Here is a 13,215-nt window from a genome sequence, read left to right as displayed (position 1 = left end):
AAAAAAAAGTGAGAGAGAGAGAAAGACAGAGTTGCTGACCTACAAGGTGGATTCTGATTTCTTGGCAATATTTCACTCTGAGCAATTTCCCCGATGGAAGCCCCTCTGCAGTTTCAGGTACTCAGGTACACGCGGTATTTAGGCATTACCTTCTGCACCAACTGTTGCATGAAGTGACTCGGAACAGGCAGAGCTAGAAATGAATTACTGTACACATGTGTATCTTGCTTTGCGCACTATGCTCCTACAAGGTAGCATAAACACTAATCTTCTATTTCTGATGGCTTATAATTTCAGAATTTTATCTGACCTTGGCTGTGATCCCTTAAGATTTTCCATTCCATCTGCTCTACATCAAACATCTCTCCTAAGCAGGTATGTGTAAGCATGCACCTGAACACATTAGGAAGCTCCTCCGTGTAAACAAAGCCTTCTATTAGATTTTTATTCAAGGTAAATGATTACCCATTTACGTTGAATACATTTGGAAGAAATGTATTTCATACATGGTGGGGTTTCCTTTCTGTGGGCCCCATCTGTTTAAACCTAGCACAGTGCCTGGTACAACTGTGTAAACCCTTTCGTAAGGAATCAGGAAGCCATGGAATTAATCTGAGGCATTGCTACTCAGGGCCCGAGGAGTACACGTTTCCTCGTGGGGATTTCTCATTCTTTGTTAATCTTCTTTTTATTTTAAACCAGATCTAGTGAAATGGCAGGCTGATTATTGATTTCTGTCACACATAGCATCTTTATTTCCTTTTATTCCTTCCCACTTAAAGAAGACACAAATTGTTGGATTATGTGCTTACTTCTAAGAAATAATGAAGAAAATGAAAAGGATGAAGAAGAGGAAGAAAATAAGGGAATGGGGAGAGAGGTCATCTACTATCATCCATACTTCTCAATAAGCAGTCCTAAAGGCATTAAGTTTAAACATACAAACATTATCAGTAAAGTCTAAAATCATTGGTGCACATTAAGGAAGATGACCAATGACAACTCTATTTGAGTTACAATTTTTTTCTGCAAAAATGCAGACAATTTGCCATACTGAGCTACGAGGCACACGGTCCCTGTCCCTCTGGCCATGCCTGTGGAATCCACGCCCCACAACCAAGTGCCCCCTGCCGGGCCTGGGAGAAGAGTCAGAAGACAGAGGAAAAAGTGACTCCCTTCCCCACACAGTACTTAGTAAGCACCAAGGAATTTTTTTGTGGTTCTTGCCAATTTAACAAAAAATCAGAATGCACTGGAGAAGAAGTGATGCCGTAGACAGGACCGTGGGGACAGCACAGCGGCGTGGCTGCCAGGACAGGCCTCTCATCCCCGCGTGGTGTGGACACTTTCTAATCAAAGGCTCCTGAGGCCGTCATCTCACCGGCTGCAGCGCCCACGAGAGTCAGACGCCTACTTCATCGGTGGGCTGTGGGGACCACCGGGCTCACGTAAAGAGGGACGACGCCAGGCAAAGACAAGGTGCAGTGAGGGCTGCTATTAGTACTGAAATACGACTCTGAAGACTTGGGTTGAGTTCCAGGTGTCCTATTCATTTACTGTGTGACCTCAGACAAGTCACTTCATCTAGAAACATCTGGAAAGTCTTCAGTGGTCATCCCCCGGAAGGAGGGTGTGGGATCCCACCGCCAGCTCCATCAGGAATTCACTTGCTCTTGCAAATTTCATTTCGTTCTTACTTTCTTTATGATTCAGATGGTACTTCTTTTGCTATTAGAGGGTACCTGAGTCTGCTTTCTCACACATCCAGAGAGCTTGGGTCAAATAAATCATCTCTTTCACTTTCCTTTCATCTGTCTTTGTGAAATTATAACCTCCAATTCAGTTTCCTTCACCACATGCTTAGCCCTACAGGTTCTCCTACTAAATTTTCCTTCAGATAGCAAAAGTCCTGCGCAAGATGATGCAAGTACACATGAACGTGAAGGGTCACCAGATCCGAGTCCCTGGAGGGGGACGTCAGGAATCACGGTTTTGGAGAAAGCATTTCCAAAAAGCTGCAATTTAGCAAAATCAACTTCAAGAAAAATATCATTTAGAGTTGGTTACCTTCATGATGATGCCTCTTAGCATAAGACACAGACTCCCCTTCGTGCTGTGCATGGAACTTCTGAATGCACCTCCTCACCAGGTCCTCCCAGCCCGGCTTCATGGCTGCCCGCATGGTGCTAGTATCCAGTGACGTGATCTTGCCTATCAAATAACAGTGAGCATTAGACCCACACACGGATCTCGTATTCACAGAAATAATTAAATCTTAAAAAGATTAAAATTTATTTATTTAGACCTGGTAGCACAGCGCGCTGACCACGAGAGTAGACTGTGAAAACAATAATCACGAGGAAGCCCCGACCCCTCCCTGTCCCCCAGCTCCTCCACCACGCTTTCGCCACTACCACCAGCTCCCTGACAGTCTCCTAAACCCAGTCCTTGCATTTACAAACATCTGAGTATTCAAGAATGATTTTGTGGCCTTCTCTGGCAAGAAAATTTACCTTGGAGATCTTGGCGAGTGGTAAAACTTTCTGATGAGGGAAGGACTGGTCTCTCCTTCATGGGAACTCTTCTAGCCACACAAATCAGGCAGGACTGCAAATCTTCAATCACAAACATTATCATTTTAGGCTTTGGTAGTGATGCAAAGAAACTCAAATATATTTATGACAGCACAGACTTGCAGATCAAAGGGGAGGGTGTCCAGCTGAGGATAAACTGCGGAAGCCACATGACACGTGTGCTAAAAGCATACCCCACACGAGAGGCAGACATCCGAAGCCGTCTCCCCAGCGGGGGGGAAGAATGGAGTTCTTCCTTATTAACTGGCTGATGGTAACAACCAGAAAAATTCATAATAAAGCTCACAAATGATGAAAATGACAAACTGATGCTCTGTCAGGGGCTGGATTCTTGAGTTTAAGGACAAATTCATAATAAAGCTCACAAATGATGAAAACGACAAACCGATGCTCTGTCAGGGGCTGGATTCTTAAGTCTGAGGCTCACCAGGATACAGGAAAACTAGATGTACCTTTGAGCAAACTATGCGAACACCCCTACAATGGCGACATGCAATGTAAGACAAAGAAGATAAGTGGAGTCTAGACTCAGATTTGGAGACCAAATCTAGAAAATGCAGCATGTGCCAAGTTCAGAGTCTTGACCCCGGCTGGCTCCTCGCAGAGCCGATGCTTCCCCCACCTCAATTGTTTAATGTTCTGGGTTCACTTCTGGAGAACAGGGAAGTGTTTTATTTATCTTGTAACATGCAGAGCATACTGCAAGCCTTTTCAGTTTCAGAAATGCTGGATAAAAAGGTTGATAACAAATGTCTCTTCGGGGGCTGTGGGTACAGTTCAGTGGTAGAGTGCGTGCTTATCAAAATGCACGAGATCCTGAGTTCAATCCCCAGCACCTCCATTAAAAACAAAAAGTCACTTCATATCTATGTCACTGATTTATGATCATTCACCTTTAAATTTGGGGGAAATTTTTCTTTAAATATATCCAGTAATAGTACCACACACAAAAAAATATAATCGTCATCCACATGATAAAAGCTAAGGTTTGGAGCATTTACAATGAGACAGGTATCTTTCTAGCTACTTTACAGGCTACTAATTCACTGAATCCTTTTAATAACTCTGTGAGGCAGGCACTAGCATCATCTCCATTTAACAGAGGAGAAAACCAAAGCACAAAGTTTCAGCGACTTGCCCAACATCACGCAAAACTTTGGCGAAGCTGGGACTTGAACCCAAGCACACCATGGCTCAGAAACTCCACCCTTACGCTATACTGCATCAATATCCAGAATCAGATTTTAAATGTACAAAAATGGTTAAATGTACGGCACAGAATCATCAATGAGCTCGGCTGCAGAGTATTTTCGGTGAATCAGCAGCACTTACTCTGCTGTGTACAGGAGAATAAAATCACCTGACAGTTCGTATCTACGGAAAAATTTAATTTTGAAAACTATGTATCATCTGTGACAGCTCTATTTCTTTCCAATAAAATTTAAATTAAAAACTACTGCCATATTTTTTAAAAGAGGGTTAAATATCTAGTACTGAGTGCCAATCACAGTTCAGGCATATTCATTTAAGCCTTATTACTCTGTGATACTGGCAGTGTTGACTTCACTGGTTGAGAGAGCAAACGGATGTTCAGAGAGGTCAGAGCTGGTAAGTGGCTGAATTAGGAGCCGGCCTGTCTGATTATTAAGCTCATGATGTTTCCTTTCACCAACGGTCCTAGCTCTTCCCCTCGTGCTCTGCATGCAGAATGTGCTCGGCAGCCCTGTCCCATGTCACAGGCAGTGACACTCAGAGGTGTGGAATGGACTGCTCAGAGGGCGTAGGGGGTGGACACTACATCAGCATGTCTTTAAGGGGAAGAGCCTGAGAGCTCACAGCCTGGAGCCCTTTCCCTACTCCCCACGCATCTCTATCCTCTCAAGTGTCATTCTCCTACATCGTACTCTGGGCCCAGCACCCACGGATAAACCACATGAAGTTCATGACTCCCTTGAAGGTATATGAAAAATGTTTGGGCTGGGTGCATTTTCCAAGCTCGCAGTAGGTTCAGAGGAGCCTAGGATCCCCAAGAGGTTCACACGCTAGCAGAGCTGCTCTAGCACGTGGCTACTAAGCCACGTGTGGCTATTTAATGTCAACTTCGTGGAAGAGAAAACGTGCTCCCCCAGTTGCATTTCGGACATTTCAAATGCTCAAAAGCCACATGCAGCCAGTGGCTGAGGCATCAGACACTGAACGTGTAGAAAAGAGAAACTGCCTCTAAATTCTTCTTTGTGTGGCCTCCAATTTTAGATGACTGAGCATGAAAGCAGCAGCACAGGAATACGTGACATAAAACATCCCAGAGGTGCTGCCCTACCTTCTCCTTCTTCTTTGATGGACTTTGGTTGAGAGACAGCAAAGCACTGCATAGTTTCGTATTTCTGATGTGCTTCCTGGTTATCATGACCTTCCTCTTCGGAATCAGGTAAAGGTTTTACCAGCATCCGACAATTGAAAGTATGGCTGTTCCGCCTGGGAGGTTCGCCAGACCAAGATCCCCCGTTCACTGAGCAAGGCAAAAAAATGAACCCAACGGTGTGAAGAAACTTAGCATCAGACTCGCTTCTGCCGAATTCTCCAAATGATGTGGGAAACCTACGGTTATTTTACTTTTATATGGTGTTCGTACTTTTCTAAGTAATTTCATAATCTAAAGGGAAAAACTTCTTGGGTCAGTGCTTTAACAACTTGAGAAAATTCTTGGGAATTTCAAATGTCTTTTACATTTCTTACCCTTCACTCCGACCCCTTCCCTTTGGGCTCAGGCCTTGATTAGTAACCAGCCACATCTTACCCATCCAACCGGATCTTTCACATTGCCCAGCACAAGCCTCCCCCATCACCTTCCGTACCCAGTCCTACACGGATCTCTCTGCTCCTGCCACCTGATCTAAAATGTCAGGCTGCCGCCCCTCCTCCCATCCAAACGTACTCCTGCCTCCTCTTACAGATCTGAATTTTACAGAAACTTCAGTGTCTGTTCTGTAAATTGGCTGCTGCTGAATTACCCTGTTGTAGTCTCTTTGCTCCATGTATATTTTCTCAGTAAGACTGGAATGTCCTTGAGGATACATGTTAATGTCATTTATTTCTTTTCAACTGAAACCTACTTCTGTTTTATTATCAATCCTTAGAAATGTATATACTAGTTCAATAAAAAGATAATAAAAGAAAAAGACATCTTTTTTTGGGGGGGGTGATGCATCAGACAAATCAAAGAGAGGAATCGAAGAATGTCTGATTTTGAGAGTTAAAGGGTGTAAAGGTCACCAGATCACCTTCCTCATCTACAGATGAGAAAACTGATGTCTAAAGAAATTCCAACTACTGGAAGAGCTGGAGTCAGAACAAATCCTAATTCTCATTTTGGTATTATTTTCTTTACTGTTCCTTGTGTTTTATCTAAAAAATATTAGGACCAGTAGGACAGGGAAAGAGGGAGTCAAAAAGAGGGCCAATCATTAGACAGATAAACATATCCCAAAATCACTAGTTAGAAAATGCTTAAGAGGCCATCTAGGTGGATACAATGTTAAGCCACAGGCAGGAGGCTGCAGAGGAATAAAGAAGGAAACAAACCCTAGAGAGAAAAAGGAAATACCAAGTTAATTGCCAGAAACTGTTTGACAGAAGGAAACATTGCTAGCTTTAGCCAGACACCTGAGACGTTTATTTCACCACCAGTATTCTTAAAAGCGTATGCATATAACGGAGACTATGTAATCAAAGAAAAAAGTTTTATTAATTCAGGTTAATAAGTAAGTTGAAAGCTTTTATGCTCAAAGTACAATATAAAGTAAGGCCAAGAGCTCTTTAGACAAGTGAATTAATAATAGTGAATTAATAGGCACAGGTCCTCTGAGGAAGTCATAAAATTACTGAAGAGATTTGAAAAATACTAGTTACTTGAAATAAGAAATCCCATTTTCTTGTTCATTTACTGGAGAATATAATAAAAGAATCTCACACGAGTATTCGCGTACTTTCTATTACTGTGGGTCATTGCACCAGAAACGTTAGCCATAATGGAACCCGAAAGGGCCTTTTCCTACTTGCTGTGGTAACAATACGACCAGCTAGTGGAGACAGTTTTCAGAAAAGGAACAAAAATACTTGCTAACTCAGGACTTGACCTTATTCTGTACTAAAATATGCACTTCTTTTTACCCATGAAGATGTTCTTAGCATCATCAGTTTAAGTGAGAATATAAAAAAAGAGCCACTGAGTAAGTGGGAGCAGCACTGTTCCGGAGCAGCCACTGAGGTGAGCCCACGCTGTGAATCACCCACTTTCCAATACGGCCCTCATGATCACGTCTACTTGGACGGCATCTCCGAATCAAGATGGGGAAGCAGGGAGGGTGGGGTGGAGGCAGCACACAGTGATGCCACTTGTAGGGCCACCCAAGAGTCTGCAAAGCCCATTTAGGGCTCCCAGGCTGAGAGCATTTGGACCTCTATACGCCACCTGTTCCTCAGCGTTTTATTTTTAGAACGTCTTATATACCCACATGGTACTCTTTTCACAAGTTGGACTTAAAATAAGTTGAATCTCAAGCTTCTCCTGACCTCCTTCTTACATGGCCATGGAGAAAAAGGACAAAACAGAGTCGGCTGGCTGGACAGGGTCTGCCGGGGGGGGGGGGCACTGGACAATCAGACGAGCCCCATGGAACAGTTGTTGTATGAGCACTTTCCATCTGAATTATTTTCACGTACTTTAAATACAAGGTCAAATAGATCATCCATTCACGGTCAACGTCAACAGATGTCCTTCTCTCCATGACTTATAAGGTAAACACTTAACACAAGCATCTCTAAAAAACAACTCCGTTACTCTCATCCCCACTGACATAATACAGTTCTGTTTTATCCCCTCTAGTCAAGACAGTGTGTGCATGGGGGTGGGGTGGGCTGGGGTGGGCTGGTGAAGAGGGACCCAGAAGGCAGTCATTTACCTATAGACTTTGGCAGCAGGTTTTTGACGAACTCAGTGTGGTCCCCAACGTGCAGGATGCTGTATACACTTTTGTTCATCAGCTCTTCCTGGTTATACCTTAGGTACTGTGTCACATTCTCTGAAACAAACACAACGTTGCCTTCCAGGTTCACTACAAAGAAGAACCCATCAAGGGCCTAAGGGAAGAGGCACAAACTGGGTTAGAAAGGATGCAGCATAAAATCACACGCGACTGTTAAGAAGCGAATGATCCCTTTAAAGGAAACATGTAATTCACATGTGGAGAGAAAAGCCATCTCTCTCCCGCTTCTCCCAGCATCCAGATACAATTAACACATTTCCTCTTGGTGAAATTATTCCATCTTGGTTAAGTGGGAGAGAGCCTACATCAGGGCTTTTTGTCACAACTAATGACAAACATTCACTCTGTTAATTTATCAGGGGATAATTATTGCCAAGTAAAAGTATGTAGGCCTCTCTCTGCAGTCGCCAAATGAGATTAATGTACTCCATAGGGCCAAGAACAACTTTTATGCATCTGATCCAATACAGAGTAATTATTTTGTATAGTTCCTCATGTAATACAATGGGAGCAAGGTCACTGATAATTTTCCCTCAGTTTAAGGATAAATGCCAAGAAAAAAAAAATCAGAAAATTTTACTGCCTTTAAAGCTGCCAAGGTTTAAATGAAAAGAATCCAAGGTGGTCTCAGACCTTGTAAGAAACAATAATCCTCTAGTGTTTGGTGTAAATGGGGAAGGGGTCTGGGAAGTGCATCTCTCATGTGACAAACTAGTACTCTTCCTGGGGACCTCATGTTGAGATACGGCCAGCACTGTCTAGGGACTAGAGTGGGACCTGAGGTTTAGCTTTTTAACAGTGAGAACTAGAAAGTTAACTAACTGTGCCTGTCCGTATTCCTTGTTCTGTGGGTTGTTAAGATGCAGGTTCCTAAATCACCTAGACAGTGTAGCATTTTTCCTGTGATAGGTGCATCACCTCACTTTGCTGTCATTCCAAAGTATATTACGAAACATGAAAGATCTAGGATCATTTCAGGAAATAAAGAGAAGAATAATGGATATTGACACGTTTACTGAGTTTCAAACACACAGTGTCATTTTAATATTTATAACTCTGAAAGAAATGGTTTACATTTTCTTCCCTTTTCTTTCTTTCTTTTTCCTTCCTTCCTTCCTTCCTCCCTCCCTCCCTCCCTGTCTCTCCCCCACCTCCATCCCTCTCGCTTTCTTTCTTTTTTATAGGAATGGTTTATCTTTTCTTATTTATAGAGGATGGAAAAATTGAGACTCAGAGAGGTTAACTGATTTGCCCAAGCTCTTGCAACTAACCAGTCAGTGGTAGAGGTGGGATGCAAATCCAGGTGGACCTGACTCCAAAGCCCGTGCTGTCAATTTCTGTGCAGCCCAGTGCTCTCCTCCAGTTGCTTCCCCAGCCCCTCTTCCTAGCATGGTCACCTTGGCTGGGAGCTCAGGGAGTTTCTCTTAGTTCTCCTTTCCCTTTCTGACGTGGACTTGTCAGTACTGTTTTGTGGGTCAGGTGAGTGATCAGGACTAGAAGAGTCTGGACATGGATCAGGCATACCGTGGGCCAGGGCCACGTGGTCCACCCAGGTGATGTCACAGGTTCTTCATGCTTTGTATTTACTACTACTGTGGACACAAATGCTATGTGTACACACTGAATGATGAGTATGAATGGGGCATAACGTGTTTATTTTTCCTCTAGTTTGTTTTTTCCTTAAGTTATTATTTAACAGGCTCCTATTTTGGGAGCTTTGAGTATATTCCATCTTTAATTCTATTTTCATCACAAAAGTGTTCTCTCAAATTAGAACTGACCATAAGGCCCCAAAAGAAAGCTCTTAAAATACACACACACACACACATATCTTACCACTTGGTTTTAAGTTTTTCTTAAATGTTCAGCCAGGTTTTCCAAATGGTATAAACAATAAAAGGGGTAAACTAACACTATACGTAAATATCCTTCCAAAAAGGTTGGCATTGACTGTTGGAAACCTTGTATAAAGGTGTGCCTGAAGGGGTGTGGTCTGTGAGGGTGGGGACAGGAAGTCAGTCAGTTGATTAGCTATGGACCAAGTGTCCTTTTAAACTCACTGCTTTAAATACACTTTCAACAGTGATTTTCATAATTGTATTACCTATTGTTCACTTTTGAAAGTACATGTAGCTTCCTACTGCCTTGTACCATGTACAAAGCCTGACTGTGGCAAAATACAACTGAAAAATGGAATTATTTCATCTTATAAAACTCTTTGTTTTTTTAAAGCTCACTATGATATGCTGATGAAAAAAGCTGACATTTGGTTTGGTTGCCTAGCAACCACTATGCTATGATGTAAGCATGAGTGTGCATCTATGCCGAGAACAGCTCAACCAGAACGAGGTTTCTCTGTCTAAATTATTACATGTAAACAGGGATAAAGATTTAAATTCATATCTTCAGTCTCCAGATTCAAAACTTTATCTCTCACATATTTAGCACTAAAGTCCTGCTACACAGGTATTTGCTCAATGTTCTGAATTCTCAGAAGACTATTTTGAAACAGTAAAAATGCTGATTTGATGTTATGAGACAAGGTCCACTGATATCTAGCAATCTGGATATCTAGCAATCTGATTTCTGCAATTAGTGAACTTGCTCTCAAAAAGCTTAAGTCATAGCCCTGTGGTTACTCCAAGCATTTCTTTCTAGGAGCCTCAAAAATCGTCCCAAGAGTTTTCACCCTACTTTAGTTTCCCCTGATGTAAGGAATAAACAGAGGTATGTGGAAATTTCCTTGTTTTAATAAATGAGATTACCATCACTTTCAAACTAATTTTGATTATAATTCAAAAAAAATTTTACAGGTTCTTTCATCTCTCAATAGTCCATCTAGTTAAGAGTTTTCTTATCGGCTTCTGAGAACCAGCCAGACAGAACTAACACTCTCTGGCCGTCCACTGCCTTGTGGACTCTGGGAATTCAAGTTAAGTGTGTTTTCGCTTTTTCCCTGAAAATTATAGTTGGATGTTTTCAAGCTAGTGATTCTAGAGGGCCAGCAGGGTCAGCCTCAAGGAATGAATTTTGTCATTTCTAAATATAAAGACTGGGTCAGACAATCTTTAAATTTTTTTCTGTGCCCCCCACACCCCTCCAATGATACGGCAGATTTTCACAGAATTAGATTTTCTAAAAATAAAAATCATCTTATGCAGCAGCTGATAAAAAGGGGGCAATTACTGGTTATCTCTGCTTTAAAAATCCCAGTTCCTCCTCCACGTGTGGCTGCTGCAAGTCAAGCGCCGCTGCAGTGATGGTGCTGCAGAGCCTCTGGCCAGGCAGCGATTCGCAATCTCATCATGTCATCAGCAGAGTAAATTATCCTGAGGACCGACATAATTTACGTCTCAGGGCTCCTCTTCTTGTTAAATATTCACTGACATTTTTTCCCTCATCTTACCACAGCCTACATCTTGAATTTTAATTTTGGAATAGGTACAGCAAAGGACTTGGTGTTTAATACAGTACTGGTTAACAAAATAAGAAAGTGGGACTTCACAAATTCCAGACAGTAGTCTGGTCATAAAACTTCCGAAAGGTAATAAAGAATGGGCAGTTAAGTCCAACCATTACACTGGAGGTGCTTATCTTGAAAGTTCTGCCTGTTACTTCAATTTTCATCTTAATGAAATAAATAACCTAGTTTGAAGTAGCATAAATAAAAAGTGTAAATCTCCTTTGGTCTTCCAATTTTAACCTGTATATATAGGCTCATGTACATGCATATACAAAAATCTAAGAATTCTAGGAATATTTCAAACCATAATATATTATACCACAGAATTTAATAGGACTTGGGAACATGGTTTTCTAAAAGGAATGCTCACCTGGCAGTTAAAGCCTTTCAAATTTATATTCTAGTTAACTTAATTCTACAATTTTAATCTGAAATGTATATAAGCAGGAATCAGGAGCTAAAAGATGGATACATATTAGGAAGCTCAAGAGGTTAGCAGTACTTTAACGTTAACAGTGAAAACCGAGTGTGGATTATCCTTAAATTATATTCACCTGAAAATTAAATGTAATACTGTGAAAGTCATCAACAGTGTAAAAAGTACAGAACCAAAATGGGGATGTGCTACCTCAAGCATCATAGGGCCCAGCGCGTCCTTGTCGATGACGCCCTGCCCAGTGGATGACACGTCTGATTTCTGCACCTCGTCTATGTTGGCGGCTGCTGCTTTCTCTGCAACAAACATGAGTGTAAATTAAATGGCAGTGCTAGTTCCAGGACAGAGTGACACAGAAATACTTTTATTGTAATGATTTTAAAAATCTCTAGTGGGATCAGATATGGCTCTAAGGGTTGGAGAACATCCCCGGCGCCACTGAACGGAGAAAGTGCTGGCAACAGGAGCCAGAACGTTCACTTGCCACCTCTAGAACCTGCAGCTCGGTGCCCCTTTCAGGCTGCTGAGAAAATGAGTTCAGTGGTTTCACGCCAGTCCCTGACAAGTATTTTTCCTAGACGGCAAAACTGCTCCACAGCTCGGCACAATGAATCTGCTGCAGAGGTTCCCCAAGCTGGGAAGACGAAAGGCCTGCTATTCAGGCTTCGGTGCTGTAAGCAGAGAGGCACTGGCGCAGGTCTGAGGAAGGATAAACACGAGTCCCGACCGCTGGGGCCGCTCTGGAGCCGCTGCCCTGGCTCCCAGACGGCCCGGCCTCTTGTCACTTGCACGTCTAACGCAACCAGAATGATGAGGTCCCTGTCTGACTGCAGGTGCTTAACGATTTAAGGCAGGGAGAAGTGGCACCCTATTGAGCACCGTGAGAACTCCAACGGTGGCCCTTTCGTCTAGTGCAGACGTGCGTGATCTGCTCCCCTGGACTGAAATGTGTGAGGCAACTTCCAGGCTCACCCCGAGGCCCTGGAAGACATTCCATCGTAGAAAAATCTCATGGAAGAAACAGATGCCAAGTCATCAAAATTTATGTAAACTGGTTATATCAAGAACACCACAAAAAGTTTAAAGCATGACAGATACACCCCAACAACTTGCTAGAAAACAATACAAAAACAATGTGCCAATTACTTGTACTGGAATAAATTACACCCTTGTTTACACTGCATGTTATCGTTGTAATTAAATGCAAATACAGGAAACTGTGTATCAATTTAGTACTGGAATCAACTTGCTTTCATGACCTTAGTGAATCCTGCTTTTATTGGGGGGGAGAGTAAGATTTTATACAGTACTTAAAAAACTTGTAAAGCTTAATTTGTACTGGAGAACCTAGGCAATAGTTAGGAATTATGCTGGTCTGCTCCACGACAGAGAGCTTCAGAGGAAAAGGGAAAAGGACCTGTGTAGTTCAAGTAGGACTCGGGACGTATGTGGCAGAGCACATCACGTCAACTTTTTAAGGCCTTAGTACCTGCCCTCCTGCATCACGAAGCATTAACAGGAGTCAGGGAGATGATATGTACAACACACTTTAAAAACTACACCATAGTTTACAAACGTGTAACTCACTGCTAGCATTTCTGTCTTTGTTAGCTATTCCTTACTGAGTTCGAAAAACAGCTTATAAGCAGAGAGTATCTGTTTTCTCAATTACATTAT

The 13,215-nt window shown here is 42.3% G+C and overlaps 1 protein-coding gene across 18 annotated transcripts in view; it reads right to left on the bottom strand.

Moving 5' to 3' along the window:
- NCOA2 (nuclear receptor coactivator 2) overlaps nt 1-13,215 on the bottom strand; it is a 234,538-nt gene that overhangs the window by 44,434 nt on the left and 176,889 nt on the right. For all 18 annotated transcript variants that reach the window (XM_072951834.1, XM_072951833.1, XM_072951828.1 and 15 more), the window contains 5 exons: nt 11,731-11,834; nt 7,556-7,733; nt 4,915-5,103; nt 2,514-2,615; nt 2,068-2,211 (listed from right to left, as the gene is read on the bottom strand). In XM_072951834.1, coding sequence (XP_072807935.1) covers nt 2,068-2,211; nt 2,514-2,615; nt 4,915-5,103; nt 7,556-7,733; nt 11,731-11,834 — 717 coding nt within the window. The remainder of the gene's footprint in view (nt 1-2,067; nt 2,212-2,513; nt 2,616-4,914; nt 5,104-7,555; nt 7,734-11,730; nt 11,835-13,215) is intronic.

Source organism: Vicugna pacos, chromosome 29, assembly GCF_048564905.1.
Source record: "Vicugna pacos chromosome 29, VicPac4, whole genome shotgun sequence".
In the NCBI taxonomy this organism is placed as follows: Eukaryota; Metazoa; Chordata; class Mammalia; order Artiodactyla; family Camelidae; genus Vicugna; species Vicugna pacos.
This window is presented reverse-complemented; position numbering and strand designations above follow the sequence as displayed.